We start from the raw sequence: 26,314 nt of genomic DNA, 5'->3' as shown, positions 1-26,314 counted from the left end.
CGAAAATACACCAGAACCTTTGACATTCTCTTATCAACATTCTGCGGTTTGGAACACTGATTCCATTTTGAACACGCGTTCCCGCCTTCCGCCATTCAAATACAAACATAATGGCGTCACCAGCGTAAACTTACAATCGCCCATAAACAAAGCAAAGCTGCAGTGTATTTTGGGTTTGCTCTGCAGATGATGATTTCTCTAATGAAAGGGGATGCGGCGATTAGTGGATGCTGCTGTTATTGTCCTGTTATTGTATTGTAGATGGCAGTAGTGCTGAGCACACAGTTAGCAGAGGCATTATCCGAGTAAAAGCTCAGAGCAAGGAAAACTCGTGTGGAGGTTCAGTGCTGAAGAAATCACGACAACACACTCCAGCTTTTATATTGAACCTTCTGCTGCCAGACTGTTTATCTGACGGACACTTCAGCTGCTTGCCTTTATTCAGTATATATTGGGGCTCAACTGTAAATTCCTCTACAGAAGCGATCAGGAACGCTGGACTTTGTTATTTCAGCTGATATTTCATACACAAACAGGTATGATTCTGTCCTTATTTATGACTCTCTCCTTAATTATGTTACTTTTCTTATTTAACAATTCATATTTTTAAAGGGTATCGCACAAAAGCAAGATAAAAGGATTAAGATGCAAATTTCACGCTCTCCTGACTGAATTATAACACTGAGTCCTTTATAAGCAAGTAAAAAATTAAGCTAAACTATATTAAGTTACTAAAGATTTATTCTCTGTCTTTATTACTGTACTCGTAGTTCAAACTCGCCCATTTAGAAACGAAAACTTTAATAATAAAGTAAACACAGAACAGAAGTCTGGAGCTCCTCCACTGGACTCTTCTTCTGTAGATGTTTTGTGGTGAATCAGCATTAAAGGTGCTCTACTGTCACCTGCTGGACTGGGGTGTGAAGCACTGATGGGCATTTTAGTTCTGTAAGCTGGACTGGACTGAGAGTTAGCTGGGAGCCCGGTTAGCAGAGAGCTGCAATAGTCGAGTCTGGAGAGAACAAGAGCTTGAACAAGGAGTTGAGCTGCATCTTCAGATAGGAAGGGTCAGATCTTTCTATGGAAGAAATGTGGATGATGTGTGGAGATGATTGAAAGGGGACGTGACTAAACAACAACGTTCAGTTAATGAGGAAGGAGTATGTGCCATACTCTTCTGCGTACTCTTCTGTTACACACTCCAATGTACTTTTTAGGGCTGCAAATAATGATTATTTTATTAATTGATTAATCTGTCGGTTTCTTTTTTGATTATTTGATGAAACAGATGATTTTTTTAAGAAAATCATTCATTTCCAACCCTTTATTCAAAAACAGATCTAAAATCTTTAGAAAGTGCACAAACATGTTGTCCTTGAACATCCCTGAGCTTTTATGATGATAATAATAAAAATAACTAACGTAGTAGTTTTGTCCTGTTTTCAATACAGATATCTAAAAAAAAAAAAATCTAAAATCAAGATACATACTACACCAGGGCTCTCAAACTCAAATTGGCGGGGGCATATCAGTGACTGACAATTTATATGAGGGCCGCTTTAACATTCACGCACAGCAAAAATAAGTGTAAAACCTGATGTCACTGATGCACTCAGACATTGTTCCCCTGAGTTTATGCAGTCAAAGTTTCTGATATGAGCAAATGCCCCGCAAGCCGGCAGTTTGAGACCTCTGTACTAGACACGTGAAACAGCAAAAGAAATTATGTCTTGTTTTCTGAAAAAACACCTCAAAATTAAGTGATTGCTTAAAACAAGCAAAATGATTTGCTAATGGGATAAGAAAAACAATCTTAATAAGCACAGGGCTTTAAAAAATAATTCATCCTTTATCTTTTCTTCTCTCTATGTCTTTTGTTTCTATTTAGTTATTGATGACTGCTTTGTAGGGATGCAACGATTAACCGATTTCACTATTAACCGCGGTTTAATTCGTCACGGTTAATTCATCGTAAAAGCTTCCCAACACCACGTTACTGCATGGAACGAAACTGCAGCAATTAAAAGTTATTTCAACTGTGCTCCAGTTTAACGTTCCAAGCTTAAAACACAAATTTAAGTATGGCTGAGAAGGATTTTAACTAAGGGCCATTCACATATCCCATCTTTTACGCGCACATGTTTGTTATTTCCAATGGAGGCACGTGGTTTGCTCGCATAATAGTGCATTTCAGACAGAGGTTCAGCAGTCTTTGACTACATTTGTTCTATTTAAAAGGGAAATAATATGATGCTTACATTTACATTAGACAAACCAGATTTACCGGTTAGCTTAAAATCAGAAAGTAATATAAATATTTTTAGTAGTGCTCCGAAAAAGTGGTTAAAAACAAAACAGCAGTGTTTGCACAATTAGTCTACTGTTAGTTAATTGGACCATGTCGCCTTTGCTTTTGCCTGCTGAATTTTTTTGTAATGAATTGTAATGTTGTGTATGTTTTTATTATATTTTCATTTTGTCAATTTTAAGCCTACTGTGGACAGGTGTTGAAAATTAGCAAGTTTGCTAAAACACTTAAACAAATGCATTTGGTTGTCCAGTGTAATTGTGATGTCCATGTCATATAAATAAATAAATAAATAAAAACTATTTATTTATTTTATTTCATGGTTCTTTTATTTATTTTAAACCTTAAATTATTACTTGTATTTAAGTTTCAAAACATTTTTTATTTATTTTTAAAGGGTCGCGAAACACCAAAACACATGTTTTGAGCTGTTGACAGTCGTATATGTGTCCCACACTGCTAAAAACACTATTAGGACACCTATATCTCACTAAAAAGTGTAAATTGGTTGTGATTGCGTTATTTCAAGCAAATTCGTACTTCCTGTTTGAAACAAATTTTTGAAGCTGCGTCACGGTCATGAGATCTTAGCATGTATTCCAGCATGTAGACTGGACGACTGTACCTGGAAGTACCGTATTACGTCTCTGAGTGTGCTGCATTAATGTATGAGAAAGGCTTGGTTCAAACCAATCAGTGCGCTTTATTGTGCAACTTCATTATTATTCATTTATGTTACAGTCTTCAGATGGCAGAGAGACGACACGTTTTGTTTCTAAAACAAGCGTGCAGTGTTGCTTTTAAAATTTGCTGCAGTGAAGGTTCATGTGTGGATTACAGTGCACGCGACGGCGACAGAAATGCGTGTCTAAGGAACATTGTTTACTCGAGAGCTTTTCTCATCTGCAAATGGTGAGATCCAGATTTGCTGCTCGTCTCCTCTTAATAAAGACGCGGCTCTAGTTTTTGTGGATTGTCCTGTCTCTACAGATTTGGTAAGTGAGCGACCAGTGATCTTTGTTTATTCAGATGGGAAAGTTAGTTTGTATCGAACTAACTATTACACCGAGTTTAAACATGTTAGCACCACCATCAAACTATTACCATCATGTAGGATTTTCACCACATTTTGTCACAGGAATAACACACATGGCTTTCTGACGCGACCTACCAAGTGCATCTAAGTTACCGGGAAAGGCTGAGTTTTTTTTTTCTCTAATTCGCCGTGTGGTAACAAACATTGCATAAAAAATACATGCCTAGAGCAGTTCCTCGAATCAAATATCTCGTTTGTCATGAGGGGCATGAACAAAAATCCTGAATGAAAGAGCCAAACTGCAGTTAAAGTCCACCATTTAATAATTTGATTACTGATGTCCAAGTAAACAGTCACTTTCTCCCCTATGTGTGTGTGTGTTTTGACTCTGAAAATCAGCGCGTGCCCAAATTAACACTCCTATATCATCCCTCTTTTGCTCTTCTGACACTCCCTCCTAAACAAAGCTGGACACGCCCACTTTCCTGACTTTTTCCAAAGTAGAGGTGTAAAAACACCCTGCTGAAACAAGAGGGTTCATGGCTCTTTAAGTCCAAAGAGAAATGGATTTTAATATATATTTTTTAATAGGGGTGTAACGATACACTGAGCTCACGATACGATGTGTATCACGGTATAATGTTCACGATTCGATATGTATCACGAAATTTGAAATAAAAATTGAAAATTAAACTGAAATGCAAATTTTACCAAGTAAACTATTTTTTATGTATTTCTTTTGTTTCAACTTGTTAAACTGAACCTTCTTTAAGAAAATAAATTAAACAGGCCTGTCTCTGGAAAATAAAACAATTAAAAAGCTTCTTTAAAATATTATTGAAATGACAGAGACAAAATTAAGAAACAATTTAAGTAAAGGTGCAAAAAAATAGGCTTTCTATTCAATTCAATTTAACAGTAAGAGTTTAAGGCTTTGCTTGGTCACTTGCGTTTTTTGTGTGTGCAAAAAAAAATCCACATTTCCAGGTATTTAATTCATATTTAATTAAAATCATTTAGAGATATCTCTAATTACAATTGTGACTAGTCAAAACTCATTTAGAGATATCTGCAAATATTTTTCAATGGAAGTCAATGGAGGAATATGACTAGTCATAATATATTTGCAGATATCTCCAATCTGATTTCGTACTAGTACAATTGTAATTGCAGATATCTCTAATTGTCATTCTGACTAGTCGAATTATAATTATGACTAGTCAAAATATAATTAGAGATATCTCTAAATATATTTATGGATAGTCAGAACAAGAGTTTAAATGCTAAAACGGCTTGCCATACGCACGCGTCTATCAAAGTCCGCCCTCTGTAGTAACAGCTCACGGTCAGCTCACGTCATGTGTGATTTTGCGTCCGCCAATACATCATTATATGAAGACAGAATGATATTTTAGGGTGAATTGTACCTTATAAATACAGTATGTGACTCTTTCAACACCATTAGGAGGTATCCCTGTCGCTGTGCAGAGTATGTAAATCACTGTGAAGACTTTAAAACTTTGGATGTTTGACCCAGTATGCGTGTCAAAAAGCGGACGAGTCTAAAGCAATGACTGTACAACCAAAATGTTGCCAGACGTCTGATTTTGAGAGGATGGGCCATCCTCTATTTCAGCTCCACTCATCTTGGTCTGCTAACATTACTGCTGCTGCAATCTGAACTCACGTGCGACAGCAGGTGGAACGTAGCTCATGTGCAAACAGCTCATAAGAGAAAACGGACGTCATATCGTAATCAAATCGTCATAACGCCACGATGCATATTGTGACATTTTTGCATCGCAATAAATCGTACAACGATAAATCGTTACACCCCTATTTTTTAATATTATTTTGTGCTCTATTAATTGGTTACTGAGCAGCAATAGGGTATATGCCAAAGCATGTTAATAGGACTTTTAATTTGCCAGTAACCTGGGTTAAGCGCTTCCGGTGAACTGTATGCCAATGCAAAAATCAGCGCATTTAACATCAGTTTTCTTTAAAAATCAGCGATCTCCACTGGCTGAGTGATATCTGACATAAAGTGGGTCTCTGATTGTACAAGAAGCACTGCATTCAATTACATTTCCCCTGTCATGTCTTTATAATATGAGCTTTTATTTTACCCCAGTATATTCAATGGAGCTTCTGCGCTAGCTTGCCGATCCTGACGGGCGCGTGCGAGTAAACGGCCTTTTGTCTCGTTTTGCGCTTGAACAACTAAGCGAATGCCAAAGTTTCTTTAACTGAATGCATTTTAATGACATTACAACATCGATGCTGTAAAAGGAACCATATAAAATGGAAAAAAATTTACAATAACAGGTCACCGGAGATTTATCAGTATGGGAACAACACTAGCTCGGCATGTACCCAATTAGTTTTCATCTGATTTTCTAAACTAGTAGTGTTTTGAAATTAATAAATGCATGATAACCGTGAATATTTCTCAGACTATAATCGTACAACCAAAATCTATAATCAATGCATCCTTAATCTTGGATGACTAGGGTCACACAGATTTCTCTGCCGTTTCCTCTTTCCTCTTAGAGCTGTGATGCACTCCAGAATCTGACAGATTGATTAGCTGTGGGCTCTAGAACAGTTAAATGTTGTCCTACAGTGTTCTGCCTGGATTTCATCAATAGTCTTGCATTTACTAACACAGACTATAGTTGAAGTGTTTGGAAGTAATTCACATTTTCCTCCTGTAGAAAAACATCATAAGAACAGTGTTTAGTGGCTCAATGTGTTACAGCAGTTGTTGAAATTGAATGAATGAAGGAAATAGTTTGGGCAAATATTCAATATTTATATAAAGAAGGTGACTAATCGTGATTTTATAGTTGTTATCTATAATTCTTTTTACATCACTTGTATGTCTTTTCACTTTTATTTCAGGCCTGATGGAGGAGACACCCCAAGTTAAAATGAGAGGAAAAACAAAATCACCGAAGAGAAAAGACAGAAAACGTGTCACCTGCACTCAGTGTGGAACGAGTCTGGCAAACAAAAGAAATCTCAAGACCCACATGATGATCCACACTGGAGAGAGACCATTCACATGTTCTCAGTGTGGGAAGAGTTTCAGAGACTCATCAGCCCTTAGTAGACACATGTTGATCCACACTGGAGAGAAAACACACACATGTGGTCAGTGCGGAAAATCATTTCTGTTGGCTTCAGGCCTGAATGCTCACCTTATAGTTCATGCAACTGAGAAGCCTTCATGCTCTGTGTGTGGAAAGAGTTTTGCAAGTGAAGTAATTATAAGAAGACATCAGAAGATCCACACCGGTGTGAGAGAGTATGTGTGCTCTGAGTGTGGGAAGACTTTTTTTACATCTACAAGCTTACAACAACACCAGAGGATTCACACTGGTGAGAAACCTTATATATGTTCATATTGCGACAAGAGATTCAGTCAGTTACCATATCTGAAAATACACAAGATGATTCACACTGGAGAGAAACCTTACAAGTGTTCACACTGTGACAAAAGATTCAATAATTTAGGAAGCCTAAAAACACACGAGAGGATTCACACTGGAGAGAAACCGTACAAGTGTTCGCACTGTGACAAAAGATTCAGTCATTTATTAAGCCTGAAAACACATGAGAGCAATCACACTGGAGAGAAACCATACAAGTGTTCACACTGCGACAAGAGATTTAGTCAGTCATCACAAATTAAATTGCATGAGAGGATTCACACGGGAGAGAAACCGTACAAGTGTTCACACTGTGACAAAAGATTCAATCAGTTACCACATCTGAAATCACATGAGAGGATTCACACGGGAGAGAAACCTTACAAGTGTTCACACTGCGACAAAAGATTCAATCGGTTGGAAAGCCAGAAAAGACATGAGAGGACTCACAATGGAGAGACACAAGTGAGATTCAGTCAGTCAGAAACATTGAATAACACACAAGAGTCTGAGAGTAACCTTAAAGGGTCATGAAACACCAAAACACATGTTTTGAGCTGTTGACAGTCGTATATGTGTCCCACACTGCTAAAAACACTATTAGGACACCTATATTTTACTAAAAAGTGTAAATTGGTTGTTTTTGCGTTATTTCAAGCAAATTCGTACTTCCGGTTTGAAACAAATTTTTGAAGCTGCGTCACGGTCATGACATAATAGCGTGTATTCCAGCGTGCAGACTGGGCGTCTGTGCCAGAGTGTGTCTTATTACGTCTTACAGTGAGATGCATTAATGCATGAGTAAGGCTTGGTTCAAACCAATCAGCGCGCTCTATTGTGCAACTTCATTAATATTCATTACTATCACCGTGTTTTCAGGACAGAGACGCCACGTTGTGTTGGCAAAACAAGCGTGAAGTGTTGCTTTTATAGTTTGCTGCAGTTACGTTTTGTTTTCATTTTCTCTCTGTGAGAGCGCAGCTGGAGTCACGTGTGGATTAACAGTGTACGCGACGCTCAACAACAATAACTTACGTGTCTAAGGAGGATTATTGTTTACCTGAGAGCTGTTCTCATCTGCAAACGCTGAGATCCGGATTCGCTTGTAGTATTCTCTTCTTAAAGACGCGGCTCTAGTTGCTGGTGATTGTCCTGTCTCTACAGATTTGGTAAGTGAGCGACCAGTGCTCTTTGTTTATTCAGTTTGTTCGTATCGAACTAAGTTAACTATTGCACCGAGTGTAAACATGTTAGCACCACAACCAAACTTTAACCTTGTGTAGGATTTTCGCTGCATTTAGTGACCGGAATAACACACGCGGCTTTCTGACACTACCTGCCGAGTGCATCTAAGTTTCCGGGAAATGCGGAGGGTTTTTTTCTCTCATTTGCCGTGCGGTATCAAACATTGCATGAAAAATACACGCTTAGAGCAGCTCCTCCAATCAAATATCTCGTTGAATGAAAGAGCCAAACTGCAGTTAAAGTCCACCATTTAATAATCTGGCAAATAATTAGACTACAGATATCCATGTAAACACCATCACTTTCTCCCGTGTTTGTGTGTGTGTGTGTGTGTGTGTGTGTGTGTGTGTGTGTGTGTGTGTGTGTGTTTTGACTCTGAAACTCTCTAACAGAGGCTACATGTGCTGGAGAAGATTTAAGACAAAGGTGACTCGTACTGTACCACTCAGTGGAAACAGGCCATAATAGACTGAGAGGGCTATAATCCAGAGGAACCCTCCTGGGTAAACCTGTGGCCGGTTCGGTCCCAAAGACTCCCCTCACCAGCAGAGGTCCTCCTCGCCTGACTTTTAATTTTGCCCAAACTACATGTCCCAGAACCAGGTGCTGAACCTTCGTTAAATTGTTTTTCCCCATAAAAACAAATAATCCCAAAACTCTGCCATTCATTTGTGCTGATTTGTGCCGCAAAAACGAACGTTTGTATTGGTTTAATATGAAGCTCTTTTTTTTGACCGTGTGACGTCACTTTTCACCCCCTGTTGCTCAAATGACTTCAAATCAGTACAGGTCGTTTGTGCTCGATTTGTGAGGGTTTGAGCCGTTAAAACAAATACTGTATCCGTTTACTTTGTTTAGATATAAGCAAAATATTTCGGGAGTCATGATGTCACTCTCCACTGCATTTTCTCTTAATCACAAAACTGGTGTCATTCTTCTGTGCTGGTTTGTGTGAATGACACAAGTTTTGTGCGATTTAGAGGAAATGATAGGGTGTAGAGTGATGTTGGGGCTCCTGAGGTGTTTTAATTAGGCAATATCTAAACAATAAAAATAAATACAGTGTACATTTTAACGACACAAACCAACACGGGTGTAAGAGATCACTGAATGGTGGATTTCTATCTGAATGATGATTTTCCATCCATAATTGCTTGGTTTTATCTGAAAAAAATTCATAGTCATTGTTTCATGTATTGCAGTTATGTTGACTTGTATTAATAAAACTTTATTGTAAAAACTATTTGCATAGTTTATATTATTATAAAACTAATTTTCTTATAATGTTAAATGATTTCTGCTGCTTTATTACATCATATCAGTAAATATATTAACGTTTAAAGTGTTTTCTGTGTTGCATGTCCACCCTGAAGATGTTTACGCATAAGATGTTTAAGCAAAGATAATCTCTCATTGTGATACAGATCTACAAAACAAGATAGGAACACCTCAGTAAAGAGAAGAAATCAAAGAAATACAGGGGGAAAGAAGAGAAATGAAAGTGCCAGTCTACTCTTTTTTTTATTTTTATTTTTTTTAATTTTTACATTTAAAATTAGTCCAATCTTCTCCATACTGAACTCATTTACTGTGTCCTTATTCTTATACTAAATTCTTGTCATCTCGACACATCATCCACATTTCTTACATATTTAGTTGCCTACCATACTGGAGAAGCAGCAGCAGGTTAATCTGCCATTCACGAGTCTTTCATGCTGAGAAATCTCTTCAGGTGTTAGGATAACATTCAGAAGGTAATGTCCAAACAAATCTTTATATTAGCTGACATTGTTGCAGAGGAAATATAACGCGGAAAACACAATTTAAATATTTTCCAGTCGGCTAGATGTTATTTAATAGTCATCCACACAATGTTACCGAAGCCTCTACTTTTTGACGGTTGGGCCCGCTCGTCCGCCATGTTTGTAGTTTGTTTACACTTCAGATTATGTAGTTCTGATCGATTCGCCTCCAACACATAATAGTATTGTGGCCAATATTTACAACGGTTAAAGTACTTCACAAATCTTGCGGAAATAGCCGGAAATTCACCAGAACCATTGACATCCTCTTATCAACATTCTGCGGTTTGGAACACTGATTCTATTTCGAACACGTGTTCCCGCCTTCCGCCATTCAAATACAAACCACATGATGGCGTCACCAGCGAGAACTTACAATCGCCCATAAACAAAGCAAGCACGGCTGGGAAAGATTGCGGCACAGGATCCGGCTCAAATTAAGCGCTGCTTTTATCAGTAACAGATTCATTCATGTACTTTACTACAGTAAAATACTATATAGTATTTATTACAATTTTTTATGTGGGCACTTATATTTAAAATGTGTGAAGGTGACTTTGTCTTTTAGTCACAATTAGAGAGTTTTATGTTGTATATCGGTTGTTTGTGCTCTGCAGATGATGATTTCTCTCTAATGAAAGGGGATGTGGCGATTAGTGGATGCTGCTGTTATTGTCCTCTAGATGGCAGTAGTGCTGAGCACACAGTTAGCAAAGGCATTATCCGAGTAAAAGCTCAGAGCAAGGAAAACTCGTGTGGAGCAATGACTGTAAAAAATATGGACGACGCGACAGCCCCTTTTCCCATTGAACGCCTTGAGGGCAAAACGCCTGCTTGACGGGCACAAACTGTCGCAAAAGACTGCTGAAATTGGAGCCAGACATGCGCAGAAGGACTGTCTGATGGAGCCAGAGGAGGAGCCGCGATAATGAGCGGAGTCGAGCTTCCAACCAAACGCTTTATGTAAAATCAACCACGCCCCCCGAACTTCTCACTCGACTGCCGGTGTCTGCACTATAACAAACGCTCACTGATGTAAATAGAAGCACTAACATTAAAAAAACACAATAATATACGGTTTAAAAACGGTGTGATGTAAGCTGTTAAACTTTAATAAAAGCAATACATGGTGGACTGCAGAAATAAACGATCTTTTATACACTCTAGCCTGAATATGAGCACAAATAATATATTCTCTTATTGTTATATTTGTTGTTGGTATTTGTTATCTTCATAGGGGTAGAAATAACACTTGTAAAATATGAACAATATAACATATAAACAACACATTCATTTTTAGAAAGGTTTTTATTTTTAATTAGCCATCAACAGAACCCAAAATATAGCCTACACACCATAACGATTTACCATGCGGGAACAATCGTGCGTTTAGAAGATAAATACAGCAAGATTACTAAATATCAACAGGATATTTACACATCCCAACCCTGCAATTTGTCAATTTGTGCAAAAAAACTTTGCACTATTAATACAACGTCTATCTGCTGTAACATCACTAGTATATTGTTTATTCATTTTCGCTTGAATTGTTTATTTATTTAATTTTTTTGCCTCCGTTTTCATTTGGTTTATTCGATGCCTTCATTATATCTGGCAACGAGGAATTTACATTCTTTTTAATGTTAGCTGGAGTGTTCAAATAAAACGCCAACAGTAAATGATGTAAATAAATAATATCTAACATTTACAGCTCTATTAGGTTATATAAGATTCGATTTCAAGAACCTTATAATGATTTATAACAGCAAATTCAGTAGATCACTTAATAACATGCCAAAACTTAAAATGCAGAGACGTCCTATAAAGCAAGTTCAAATAACCTTACAGGAGATCAACGTGGAGATTATTATTTAAACACAAAGAGAATTACTGCTAACGATCTCCTGTATACCCCGTACTTAAATGGGTTTATTTTATTGTGCAGTTTTATTGTCATTTTCGTATTTATTATTATTATTATTTAATACTTGTGCAATCGATACAGGTTTATTGTTATTTATTTTGTCCTTTATTTAAATAATTGCTATGCTGTTTGCATCTTTATTCAAAGGTTAAACTCAGTGATACACTTTGCGTTCACATAGTAGCATGCGTTTGTTGTTATATCAACAAAAATGGGTGTAATAACGTTAACAAATGTGAGGGTTTTATATAATGAAGATTCAATCGCGCCAGCTCCGGGCATCAGCGCATAACCTAGTCGCGGCGTCGCGGGCTGATTCCGGCATGCATGCAGCAGCGCCTGCTCGCTCGGCCGCCGCATCTGGCTCAATTGACTCAGGCTGGAATCGGGCAGTGAGTCCAGGCATCCGGAGTAGGTCCAGCAGAGGTAGTCAGTCTGAGGGGTAAGTCTCCGGCAGGCAAGAACTGGCCCCAGTGTATTTTGCTAACTGGGTGGCTAGGCTTGTATTAGCAAACTAATAAAGCCCGAAAAAAGCTCTGACCTTAGCGAATAAACAGTGTTCCACCAGGATCATGTATGTCAGAAACTGTAGTTTACTGCTGAACTCATTTTGTCATGGTAAAATAACACAGAAATCGAATAATAACACTTCAGTCTCCTGCCGAAGCTCAGACGCCGCGCTTTGAGAAACTGTCAATCACAGCTGTCATCACGATGACACGCCCAGCATTAAATTACTGCTAAAAACAAACTGTTTACAAAAATGAGGATCTGCACCTATTTCAGCACAATAATCAGTGCCTTAATCGACCAGAACCATCTTTCGGGACATTTTATTGCAAGTGTAATTAATTTTTTTATTTGGGCTCAAGTCTCCTTCATTAACACGGAGGAGGCGGGCTTTATGACTTGTACTGCAGCCAGCCCCCAGGGGGCGATCTAACGGCCGAGACCTTCACTCAAACGTAGGCTTGCGGCACACTTGGTGTGGAGGTTCAGTGCTGAAGAAATCACGACAACACACTCCAGCTTTTATATTGAACCTTCTGCTGCCAGACTGTTTATCTGACGGACACTTCAGCTGCTTGCCTTTATTCAGTATATATTGGGGCTCAACTGTAAATTCCTCTACAGAAGCGATCAGGAACGCTGCACTTTATTTCAGCTGATATTTCATACACAAACAGGTATGATTCTCTCCTTATTTATGATTCTGTCCTTAATTATGTTACTTTTCTTCTTTAACAGTTCATATTTTTAGAGGGTATCGCACAAAAGCAATATAAAGGGATTAAGATGCAAATTTCACGCTCTACTGACTGAATTATAACACTGAGTCCTTTATAAGCAAGTAAAAAATGAAGCTAAGCTATATTAAGTTACTAAAGATTTATTCTTTGTCTTTATTTCTGTACTCGTAGTTCAAACTCGCCCATTTAGAAGCAAGAACTTTAATAATAAAGTAAACACAGAACAGAAGTCTGGAGCTCCTCCACTGGACTCTTCTTCTGTAGATGTTTTGTGGTGGATCAGCATTAAAGGTGCTCTACTGTCACCTGCTGGACTGGGGTGTGAAGCACTGATGGGCATTTTAGTTCTGTAAGCTGGACTGTTTGTTTTCTCCTTTTCTTTTAGTATTTTACTATTTTCCAGCATTCATTTGCTCTATTACTACCGCTACACGAATGATTATTATCAGAAGACCTGAGGAGATTCTCTGCATGAAAGACTTGAGAATAGCAGATTAACACACAGCTGAATCTCCAGTAATGTAGGGAATTAAATATGAAAGAAATGTGGATGATGTGTGGAGATGATTGAAAGGGGAACAACATAGTGTTCAGTTAATGAGGAAGGAGTATGTGCCAAAGTTTGCGTACTCTTCTGTTGCACACTTAAATGTAATTTTTAGGGCTGCAACTAACGATTATTTTAATAATCGACTGATCTGTCGATTATTTATTTATTTTTTTGGATTATTTGATGAAACAGATTTTTTTTTTAAGAAAATTATTAATTTCCAACCCTTTATTCAAAAACAGAACTAAAATCTTTAAAAAGTGCACAAACATGTTGTTCTTGAACATCCTTGGGCTATTAAAATCATAATAATAACTAACTTAGTAGTTTTAGCCTGTTTTCAAACCAAATTTTTTGGTTTTCAAACCAAAAAAAAAAAAAAAAATCAAGATACATACTAGACCAGGGGTCTCATACTCAAATTGGCGGGGCCACATCAGTGACTGACAATTCATAGAGCCGCTTTAACATTCAAGCACAGCAAAAAAAAATAAGTGTAAAACCTGATGTCACTGATGCACTCAGACATTCTTTTCCAGAGTTTATGCAGTCAAGCTCCTGACATATCGTCATCTTAGAATTATAAGGTTCTTTCAGCGTTCTGGATGAGTTTGAGATACAGAGCTTCAAAGTTTTTGGATTCCATAGCAGACAGCATGTGTGTAACATTTGTTTTTAAATAAAAAATTTAAACAACTTATCAAAAAACATCCCGTAATGTTAATAAGATGTTATTTAATAAGAATGTTAACTCAATTTTGACTAAAATGTCAGATAGAACCTTATAATTCTAAGGTGACGATATGAGCAAATAGCCCGCAAGCCGGCAGTTTGAGACCCCTGTACTAGACACATGAAACAGCAATAGCCCTATCATACACCCAGCGCAATGTGGTGCAAGGCGTGACGCAATTGTTGTTTGCTAGTTTCAGCTTGGCGCAAGAGTCGTTTTGACATTTTGCGCTACGCTGTTTAAATAGCAAATGCATTTGCACTCATATGTGCGCCCATAGGCGTTCTAGTCTAAAAAAGCAAGGGTGTTTTGGCGCGTTGCTATTTTGAGAAACTGTAATAGTCTGTTCTTTAGACCAGAACAAACTCGGTCTAAAGTACGGCGCAAACGTGCGCCTCGCTTATACACTGCTTAATACACACGAGATTTAGAGCAATACCCAAATATCTTTACATATGAAAAATAATTAAAATATTAAGGATATATATAGGATATAATAAGGATATATAGGATATAAATATAAAGTATTAAAATATTACAAAACATATTATTTTCTAGAGTACATCAATTTAAAAACCACTGCCTTCAGTTCATTTAATTTGCTTTTGTATAATGTTTTTATTATTAGCAGTATTATTTATTATATCCATATTTATATTTGTTTTATTAAAAACAAGCTTAGATTTGCATGTGTATTTGGATATAACTCACCACACTTCGTTATTATTGTTCATTTATTCGTTTGCTGGAAACTGAAAAAATCAGCTAAATCACTCTTGTTTTAATAAAAAAAAAATAAAAAAGATAATTTATTACTAAACATTGTGAGATGATGGTTGCGTGATTTTTAAAATGAGAGTATGCGTTGCGTATTTATGGTTATTGATCTTATCTACCCGCGACCCACACATAGTTGAACATCAAGTATAAATTAGTTGTGTTTCCTCTAGGTGCTGCCAACTTAGTCAGGCAACGTTTGTAGATTGCCTCATTAACGTCCTTAGGTTCTCTTTTTGCATTTGGTTTGAACCCAAAATATTGCCAAACAGGCGCTTTTGCATTGCGTTGTGACCCTTAATCGTCCGCCATTCTCTTTCTGTAAATTCGACTCCTCTCGTTCTCTTGTTGTGATAAATGAAATATGACACATTGTAGCTATGTTCAGATGATAATTTTAGAGCATGCTCTCGTTTTAAGTAAATTATTTAGAATTATGTTTCCCATTTAATTCAAATAAATATTTAATAATAATTTTTAAAAAAATGAATACTTAAAAAAAAAAAAAAAAAAATGTGGGGACGGTGTCACGGTGGAAAAGTGATGTCACCGGTGTTGCATCTTAAAACCGGTATCACCGTCAACACCGTCTATCGTGGCAAGCCTAGTTTCTGCTTAGCAGCAAATAAAACAAATCCTCCTTTATACTCAAAACCATAAAGCTTCCTATAAAAAATAAATGTAATTATGTAGTAGGTAAACAAATAAAAAGAAAAGAACAATTTAGTTTGTATATGGAGCTCAGTTTCAATCTATTTTTAAGTATTTTTTTTATTTTCAGAAAGATGAGTGTCCACCTTTTCCTCAGACAGCACAGATCCGCTTGATTTGACTGTCACCTGCCATTTTAGTGGATCTGGAAGCAGGAATTATCTGGCTCAAATGGGCTTATGAAGGAATAATGTAACAGGGCTCTATTACATTTAACATTTTCTGAAAACCTGACATTTTCACTACCGATTGAGATTTCAGAGATGGTTTTTTTGTGTAACGCGTTGAGTTAAAAAAAAATACAGTGCTAGCAGCAAAAAAAAAAAAAAACAGGCTCAAACAGGTGGCATCCCACATCTTGTGCTTTATTCTTCTGTCACGATATATTACAGAAAATACCTTAATCCGAGCATCAGAGAAAAAGAAAGTCACGCGCACATGCGCTTGTTACAGAAAGTTCACACATTCACGCACACATAGACGCAGACAACATTCACACCACACACACCCATAGACGCACACGCAAACGCTCTTAAAGGAGCCGCACCCCATTTTCACTCGTTACAGACACTTGTCAGATTTTATTTTAGAGAGCAGGCAGGAGGTTGACTGATTGTTTAAACAGCTGAAAAGCACGTGTTGTACGGGCGTGACGTGGAGCCGATTCGTCAATCGCTGCACATCCAATCAGTCACTTAAGGGCGGGCCTTTCAGAGAAACTAGGAAATCTGTCAGTCGTTTTTATGTTAGCTGAGTATCTGTGTACAATCAAAGTGAGATGTATGAAAAAATAATACGATTCCCTTCAAGTGAAACATGGGCACACATTGTTTTGCATCTTATAAACACAACCAAGCCTTAAAATTACATTGTGGACCACCCCTTTAAGGTCACTTTTCTTTAAAAATCAGCGACCTCCACTGGCTGAGTGATATCTGATATAAAGTGGGTCTCAGATTGTACAAGAAGCACTGCATTCAATTACATTTCCCCCCGTCATGTCTTTATAATATGAGCTTTTATTTTACCCCAGTATATTCAATGGAGCTTCTGCGCTAGCCTGCCGATTCTGACGGGCGCGTGCAAGTAAACAGCTTTTTGTCTCGTTTTGCGCTTGAACAACTAAGCGAATGCCAAAGTTTCTTTAACTGAATGCATTTTAATGACATTACAACATCTATGCTGTAAACGGAACCATATAAAATGGAAAGAAATTTACAATAACAGGTCACCGGAAGTTTATCAGTATGGGAACAACACTAGCTCGGCATATACCCTATTAAAAACACTGTAAATATAAGTAGTTTTTATCTGATTTTCTAAACTAGTAGTGTTTTGAAATTAGTGAACGCATAAAAATCGTGATAACCGTGATTATTCCTCAGACTATAATCGTACAATCAAAATCTATAATCATTGCATTCCTAATCTTGGATGAGTAGGGTCACACAGATTTCTCTGCCTTTTCCTCTTTCCTCTTAGAGCTGTGATGCACTCCAGAATCTGACAGATTGATTAGCTGTAGACTCTAGAACAGTTAAATGTTGTCCTACAGTGTCCTGCCTGGATTTCATCAATAGTCTTGCATTTACTAACACAGACTATAGTTGAAGTGTTTGGAAGTAATTCACATTTTCCTCCTGTAGAAAAACATCATAAGAACAGTGTTTAGTGGCTCAATGTGTTACAGCAGCTGTTGAAAGTGAATGAATGAAGGAAAATAGTTTGGGCAAATATTCAATATTTATATAAAGAAGGTGACTAATCGTGATTTTATAGTTGTTATCTATAATTTTTTTTTACATCACTTGTATGTCTTTTCACTTTTATTTCAGGCCTGATGGAGGAGACACCCCAAGTTAAAATGAGAGGAAAAACAAAATCACCGAAGAGAAAAGACAGAAAACGTGTCACCTGCACTCAGTGTGGAAAGAGTCTGGCAAACAAAAGAAATCTCAAGACCCACATGAGGATCCACACTGGAGAGAGACCATTCACATGTTCTCAGTGTGGGAAGAGTTTCAGAGACTCATCAGGCCTTAATAGACACATGTTGATCCACACTGGAGAGAAAACACACACATGTGGTCAATGCGGAAAATCATTTCTGTTGGCTTCAGGCCTGAATGCTCACCTTATAGTTCATGCAACTGAGAAGCCTTCATGCTCTGTGTGTGGAAAGAGTTTTGCAAGTGAAGTAAATATAAGAAGACATCAGAAGATCCACACCGGTGTGAGAGAGTATGTGTGCTCTGAGTGTGGGAAGACTTTTTTTACATCTACAAGCTTACAACAACACCAGATGATTCACACTGGAGAGAAACCTTATATATGTTCATATTGCGACAAGAGATTCAGTCATTTACCATATCTGAAAATACACAAGATGATTCACACTGGAGAGAAACCTTACAAGTGTTCACACTGTGACAAAAGATTCAATCATTTAGGAAGCCTGAAAACACACGAGAGGATTCACACTGGAGAGAAACCGTACAAGTGTTCACACTGTGACAAAAGATTCAGTCATTTAATAAGCCTGAAAACACATGAGAGCAATCACACTGGAGAGAAACCATACAAGTGTTCACACTGCAACAAGAGATTTAGTCAGTCATCACAAATTAAATTGCATGAGAGGATTCACACGGGAGAGAAACCGTACAGGTGTTCACACTGTGACAAAAGATTCAATCAGTTACCACATCTGAAATCACATGAGAGGATTCACACTGGAGAGAAACCTTACAAGTGTTCACACTGCGACAAAAGATTCAATCGGTTGGAAAGCCAGAAAAGACATGAGAGGACTCACAATGGAGAGACACAAGTGAGATTCAGTCAGTCAGAAACATTGAATAACACACAAGAGTCTGAGAGTAACCTTAAAGGGTCACGAAACACCAAAACACATTTTTTAAACTGTTGACAGTCGTATATGTGTCCCACACTGCTAAAAACACTATTAGGACACATATATTTCACTAAAAAGTGTAAATTGGTTGTTTTTGCGTTATTTCAAGTAAATTCGTACTTCCGGTTTGAAACGAATTTTTGAAGCTGCGTCACGGTCATGACATAATAGCGTGTATTCCAGCATGTAGACTGGACGTCTGTGCCAGAGTGAGTCTTATTACGTCTTACAGTGTGCTGCATTAATGCATGAGTAAGGCTTGGTTCAAACCAATCAGCGCGCTCTATTGTGCAACTTCATTAATATTCATTACTGTCACAGTGTTTAGACGACAGAGACGCCACGTTGTGTTGGCAAAACAAGCGTGAAGTGTTGCTTTTATAGTTTGCTGCAGTTACGTTTTGTTTTCATTTTCTCTCTGTGAGAGCGCAGCTGGAGTCACGTGTGGATTAACAGTGTACGCGATGCGCGACAACAATAACTTGCGTGTCTAAGGAGGATTATTGTTTACCTGAGAGCTGTTCTCATCTGCAAACGCTGAGATCCGGATTCGCTTGTAGTCTCCTCTTCATAAAGACGCGGCTCTAGTTGCTGGTGATTGTCCTGTCTCTACAGATTTGGTAAGTGAGTGACCAGTGCTCTTTGTTTATTCAGTTTGTTCGTATCGAACTAAGTTAACTATTGCACCGAGTGTAAACATGTTAGCATCACAACCAAACTTTAACCTCGTGTAGGATTTTCGCTGCATTTTGTGACCGGAATAACACACGCGGCTTTCTGACACTACCTGCCGCGTGCATCTAAGTTTCCGGGAAATGCAGAGGGTTTTTTTTCTCTCATTTGCCGTGCGGTATCAAAAATTGCATGAAAAATACACGCTTACAGCAGTTCCTCGAATCAAATATCTCGTTGAATGAAAGAGCCAAACTACAGTTAAAGTCCACCATTTAATAATCTGGCAAATAATTAGACTACAGATATACCATCACTTTCTCCCGTGTTTGTGTGTGTGTGTGTGTTTTGACTCTGAAACTCTCTAACAGAGGCTACATGTGCTGGAGAAGATTTAAGACAAAGGTGACTCGTACTGTACCACTCAGTGGAAACAGGCCATAATAGACTGAGAGGGCTATAATCCAGAGGAACCCTCCTGGGTAAACCTGTGGCCGGTTCGGTCCCAAAGACTCCCCTCACCAGCAGAGGTCCTCCTCGCCTGACTTTTAATTTTGCCCAAACTACATGTCCCAGAACCAGGTGCTGAACCTTCGTTAAATTGTTTTTCCCCATAAAAACAAATAATCCCAAAACTCTGCCATTCATTTGTGCTGATTTGTGCCGCAAAAACGAACGTTTGTATTGGTTTAATATGAAGCTCTTTTTTTTTGACCGTGTGACGTCACTTTTCACCCCCTGTTGCTCAAATGACTTCAAATCAGTACAGGTCGTTTGTGCTCGATTTGTGAGGGTTTGAGCCGTTAAAACAAACACTGTATCTGTTTACTTCGTTTAGATATGAGCAAAATATTTCGAGAGTCATGATGTCACTCTCCACTGCATTTTCTCTTAATCACAAAACTGGTGTCATTCTTCTGTGCTGCTTTGTGTGAATGACACAAGTTTTGTGCGATTTAGAGGAAATGATAGGGTGTAGAGTGATGTTGGGGCTCCTGAGGTGTTTTAATTAGGCAATATCTAAACAATAAAAATAAATACAGTGTACATTTTAACGACACAAACCAACACGGGTGTAAGAGATCACTGAATGGTGGATTTCTATCTGAATGATGATTTTCCATCCATAATTGCTTGGTTTTATCAGAAAAATATTCATAGTCATTATTTCATGTATTGCAGTTATGTTGACTTGTATTATTAAAACTTTATTGTAAAAACTATTTGTATTAGTTTATATTATTATAAAACTAATTTTCTTATAATGCTAAATGATTTCTGCTGCTTTATTACATCATATCAGTAAAATATATTAACATTTAAAGTGTTTTCTGTGTTGCATGTCCACCCTGAAGATGTTTACTTATGACACATGATGTCAACTGCAGAAAAGCAAAGATAATCTCTCATTGTGATACAGATCTACAAAACAAGATAGGAACACCTCAGTAAAGAGAAGAAATCAAAGAAATACAGGGGGGGAAGAAGAGAAATGAAAGTGCCAGTCTACTCTTTTTTTTTTTTTTTTAATTTTTACATTTAAAATGAGTCCAATCTTCTCCATACTGAACTCATTTACTGTGTCCTTATTCTTATACTAAATTCTTGTCATCTCGACACATCATCCACATTTCTTACATATTTAGTTGCCTACCATATTGGAGAAGCAACAGCAGGTTAATCTGCCATTCACCAGTCTTTCATGCTGAAAAATCTCTTCAGGTGTTAGGATAACATTCAGAAGGTAATGTCCAAACAAGTCTTTATATTAGTTGACATTATTGTTGCTGAGGAAATATAACGCGGAAAACACAATTTAAATATTTTCCACTCGGCTAGATGTTAATTAATAGTCATTCACACAATGTTACCTAAGCCTCTACTTTTTGACGGTTGGGCCCGCTCGTCCGCCATGTTTGTAGTTTGTTTACACTTCAGATTATGTAGTTCTGATCGATTCGCCTCCAACACATAATAGTATTGTGGCCAATATTAACGATTAAAGTACTTCACAAATCTTGCGGAAATAGCCGGAAATACACCAGAACCTTTGACATCCTCTTATCAACATTCTGCGGTTTGGATTCTATTTTCGAACACGTGTTCCCGCCTTCCGCCATTCAAATACAAACCACATGATGGCGTCACCAGCGTGAACTTACAATCGGCCATAAACGAAGCAAAGCACTGCTGGGAAAAATTGAGCACAGGATCTGGCTCAAATTAAGCGCTGCTTTTATCAGTAACAGATTCATTCATGTACTTTACTACAGTAAAACACTTTATAGTATTTATTACTATTTTTTATGTGGGCACTTATATTTAAAATGTGTGAAGGTCTTTTAGTCACAATTAGAGAGTTTTATGTTGTATATCGGTTGTTTGTGCTCTGCAGATGATGTTTTCTCTCTAATGAAAGGGGATGTGGCGATTAGTGGATGCTGCTGTTATTGTCCTCTAGATGGCAGTAGTGCTGAGCACACAGTTAGCAGAGGCATTATCCGAGTAAAAGCTCAGAGCAAGGAAAACTCGTGTGGAGGTTCAGTGCTGAAGAAATCACGACAACACACTCCAGCTTTTATATTGAACCTTCTGCTGCCAGACTGTTTATCTGACGGACACTTCAGCTGCTTGCCTTTATTCAGTATATATTGGGGCTCAACTGTACATTCCTTTACAGAAGCGATCAGGAACGCTGGACTTTGTTATTTCAGCTGATATTTCATACATAAACAGGTATGATTCTGTCCTTAATTATGTTACTTTTCTTCTTTAAGAGTTCATATTTTTAGAGGGTATCGCACAAAAGCAAGATTAAGGGAGTAAGATGCAAATTTCACGCTTTCCTGACTGAATTATAACCCTGAGTCCTTTATAAGCAAGTAAAAAATGAAGTTAAGCTATATTAAGTTACTAAAGATTTATTCTTTGTCTTTATTACTGTACTCGTAGATCAAACTCGCCCATTTAGAAGCAAAAACTTTAATAATAAAGTAAACACAGAACAGAAGTCTGGAGCTCCTCCACTGGACTCTTCTTCTGTAGATGTTTTGTGGTGGATCAGCATTAAAGGTGCTCTACTGTCACCTGCTGGACTGGGGTGTGAAGCACTGATGGGCATTTTAGTTCTGTAAGCTGGACTGTTAGTTTTCTCCTTTTCTTTTAGTATTTTACTATTTTCCAGCATTCATTTGCTCTATTACTGCCGCTACACAAATGATTATTATGCGAAGACCTGAGGAGATTCTCTGCATGAAAGACTTGAGAATAGCAGATTAACACTCAGCTGAATCTCCAATAATGTAGGGAATTAAATATGAAAGAAATGTGGATGATGTGTGGAGATGATTGAAAGGGGAACAACATAGTGTTCAGTTAATGAGGAAGGAGTATGTGCCAAAGTTTGCGTACTCTTCTGTTGCACACTTAAATGTACTTTTTAGGGCTGCAACTAACGATTATTTTAATAATCGACTGATCTGTCGATTATTTATTTATTTATTTTTTTGGATTATTTGATGAAACAGATTTTTTTTTTAAGAAAATTATTAATTTACAACCCTTTATTCAAAAACAGAACTAAAATCTTTAAAAAGTGCACAAACATGTTGTTCTTGAACATCCTTGGGCTATTAAAATCATAATAATAACTAACTTAGTAGTTTTAGCCTGTTTTCAAACCAAAAAAAAAATCAAGATACATACTAGACCAGGGGTCTCATACTCAAATTGGCGGGGGCATATCAGTGACTGACAATTCATATGAGGGTTGCTTTAACATTCAAGCACAGCAAAAAAAATAAGTGTAAAACCTGATGTCACTGATGCACTCAGACATTCTTTTCCAGAGTTTATGCAGTCAAGCTCCTGACATATCGTCATCTTAGAATTATATGGTTCTGTCTGCGTTCTGAATGAGTTGGAGATACAGAGCTTCAAAGTTTTTGCATTCCATAGCAGACAGCATGTGTGTAACATTTGTTTTTAAATAAAAATTTAAACAACTTATCAAAAAACATCCTGTAATGTTAATAAGATGTTATTTAATAAGAATGTTAACTCAATTTTGACTAAAATGTCAGATAGAACCTTATAATTCTAAGGTGACGATATGAGCAAATAGCCCGCAAGCCGGCAGTTTGAGACCCCTGTACTAGACACATGAAACAGCAATAGCCCTATCATACACCCGGCGCAATGTGGTGCAAGGCGTGACGCAATTGTTGTTTGCTAGTTTCAGCTTGGCACAAGAGTCGTTTTGACATTTTGCGCCACGCTGTTTAAATGGCAAATGCATTTGCACTCATATGTGCGCCCATAGGCGTTCTGGTCTAAAAAAGCAAGGGTGTTTTGGCGCGTTGTTATTTTGAGAAACTGTAATAGTCTGTTCTTTAAACCAAAACAAACTCGGTCTAAAGTCCGGCGCAAACGTGCGCCTCGCTTACACACTGCTTAATACACATAAGATTTAGAGCAATACCCAAATATCTTTACATATGAAAAATAATAAAAATTTTAAGGATATATATATATATATATATATAGGATATAAATATAAAGTATTAAAATATTACAAAACATTATTTTCTAGAGTACATAAATTTAAAAACCACTGTCTTCAGTTCATTTAATTTGCTTTTGTATAATGTTATTATTATTAGCAGCATTATTTATTATATCCATATTTATATTTGTTTTATTAAAAACAAGCTTAGATTTGCACGTGTATTTGGATATAACTCAGTATTTTCACCACACTTCGCTATTATTGTTCATTTATTCGTTTGCTGGAAACTGAAAAAATCAGCTAAATCACTCTTGTTTTAATAAAAAAAAAAAGATAATTTATTACTAAACATTGTGAGATGATGGTCGCGTGATTTTTAAAATGAGAGTATGCGTTGCGTATTTATGGTTATTGATCTTATCTACCCGCGACCCACACATAGTTGAACATCAAGTATAAATTAGTTGTGTTTCCTCTAGATGCTGCCAACTTAGTCAGGCAAAGTTTGTAGATTGCCTCATTAACGTCTTCAGGTTCTCTTTTTGCATTTGGTTTGAACCCAAAATATTGCCAAACAGGCGCTTTTGCATTGCGTTGTGAGCCTTAATCGTCCACCATTCTCTTTCTGTAAATTCGACTCCTCTCGTTCTCTTGTTGTGATAAATGAAATATGACACATTGTAGCTATGTTCAGATGATAATTTTAGAGCATGCTCTCTTGTTAAGTAAATCATTTAGAATTATGTTTCCCATTTAATTCAAATAAATATTTAATAATAATAAAAAAAAAAGAATACTTAAAAACAAAAAAAAACAAATGTGGGGACGGTGTCACGGTGGAAAAGTGATGTCACCGGTGTTGCGTCTTAAAACCGGTATCACCGTCAACACCGTCTATCGTGGCAAGCCTAGTTTCTGCTTAGCAGCAAATAAAACAAGTCCTCCTTTATACTCAAAACAATAAAGCTTCCTATAAAAAAAATAAATGTAATTATGTAGTAGGTAAACAAATAAAAAGAAAAGAACAATTTAGTTTGTATATGGAGCTCAGTTTCAATCTATTTTTAAGTATTTTTTTATTTTCAGAAAGATGAGTGTCCACCTTTTCCTCAGACAGCACAGATCCGCTTGATTTGACTGTCACCTGCCATTTTAGTGGATCTGAAAGCAGGAATTATCTGGCTCAAATGGGCTTATGAAGGAATAATGTAACAGGGCTCTATTACATTTAACATTTTCTGAAAACCTGACATTTTCACTACCGATTGAGATTTCAGAGATGTTTTTTTTTTTTTCACCACTCTTTTTGTAGCGGTGATGGTACGCGACGTATCTGAAGAGCGGTAGAGGCGTGTGCGTGCGATGTACCTGAGCGGCGGGTTGAGTTGTGCCCAACGAGCCTGAAGAGCTGGGAGGGATGCGGTGGAGAGGGGTGTGCGACGTATTTAAGGACCGGGGGGGAGACGCGCCCTTTCCAGACGATTATCATTATCAATATCATTCAAAGCAGATTCACATAAATGGTCATAGTAACTGGATCAGGGTGGTTCAGTTTTTAGTGTTCAAGTTCAGTTCAGTTTAGCTCAGTTCAGTGTGGTTTAAACTCATTACTGAGAGTCCAAACAATGAAGAGCAAATACATCGATGTGTAGCTCTACCGATTCTGAACCATACAAGCCAGTGGCGACAGCGGAGGAAAAAAAACTTCACCAATACGAGAGTGAAGGAAAAAACCTTGAGAGAACCAGACTCAGTTGGGCACAACCATTTTAATTTCTCCACTGGCCAAAAGTCTTGTGCAGAGCTGCAGTCTCAGCGGTGGAGGCTGGAAGCTGGCCTCAGCGAAGACTCATCTGTCCCTGGAGCGTCACTGGAATCAGTCTCCTGCTCTCCACTCCCCATGACCACCAGCGCAGCAGCAGCTCAAAATGCAGCTAATGAGCGCATGCTTTAATAAAGTGATATTCTGAGTTCAAAAGCGATGGTCTACTGTTTAACATGACAGCGGGGAAGGCAGCATGTTGTCTGCCACGTCATTTGGGATGCCATGTTGAGCGTTGTTGCACTGAAAACATCATATTTTGTACTTATCGTTCGGTTTGTAATGCGTACCGAAAGCGAAAGTCTCGTACTGAACGGTTCAATACGAATACGTGTATCGTTTAGGCTTGGGCGATATTACGGTATTATGGTATACCGCGGGATCTAAAAATAGCAACGGTGTCAGTTTCAATACCGTTATACCGTCACAAAGTATTAAATATCCTTTATTTAATGCCTAAAAAACGTGTGTGTGCTTGTCATCACGGGACAGTGTGGAGGAGAGAGATAGAGGAAGAGGGAGGGGGAGATGGTGAGAGGGAGAGGGAGAGAGGGACAGGGAGACGTGACGTGACGAGTCGCGCTTCAAAGTGTCCTGCAGTTTGGCAGTTTAGACTGAACAGAAGGGAG

General features: G+C 37.7%; 2 protein-coding genes across 2 annotated transcripts in view; both read left to right on the top strand.

Annotated features, from left to right (window-relative positions):
* Positions 1 to 315: 315 nt before the first annotated feature.
* Positions 316 to 20,579, top strand: LOC101884473 (uncharacterized). The gene is made up of 3 exons (XM_087245472.1): positions 316 to 536; positions 6,249 to 7,310; positions 17,606 to 20,579. The coding sequence occupies exons 2-3, from the start codon at positions 6,254 to 6,256 to the stop codon at positions 18,697 to 18,699; spliced, it is 2,151 nt and encodes a 716-aa protein (XP_087101598.1). The 5' UTR covers positions 316 to 536; positions 6,249 to 6,253; the 3' UTR covers positions 18,700 to 20,579.
* A 1,292-nt stretch (positions 20,580 to 21,871) lies between these two features.
* LOC110439329 (uncharacterized) overlaps positions 21,872 to 26,314 on the top strand; it is a 21,961-nt gene continuing 17,518 nt past the window's right edge. The window contains exon 1 of the mRNA XM_087245471.1: positions 21,872 to 22,092. The gene's annotated coding sequence lies outside the window, so the exon portion shown is untranslated. The remainder of the gene's footprint in view (positions 22,093 to 26,314) is intronic.

The sequence above is a fragment of the Danio rerio genome, chromosome 3 (assembly GCF_052040795.2).
Source record: "Danio rerio strain M-AB ecotype USA chromosome 3, GRCz13ab, whole genome shotgun sequence".
Taxonomy (NCBI): domain Eukaryota; kingdom Metazoa; phylum Chordata; class Actinopteri; order Cypriniformes; family Danionidae; genus Danio; species Danio rerio.
The sequence above is the reverse complement of the archived record's forward strand: the minus strand, read 5'-3'. Positions and strand labels throughout refer to the sequence as shown.

Coding starts and splice junctions, on each gene's coding strand:
- LOC101884473 (XM_087245472.1), top strand. CDS start 6,254: ATGGAGGAGACACCCCAAGTTAAAATGAGAGGAAAAACAAAATCACCG. Junction 7,311..17,605: donor GAGTAACCTTAAAGGGTCAT/GAAACACCAAAA, acceptor CTTTTATTTCAG/GCCTGATGGAGGAGACACCC.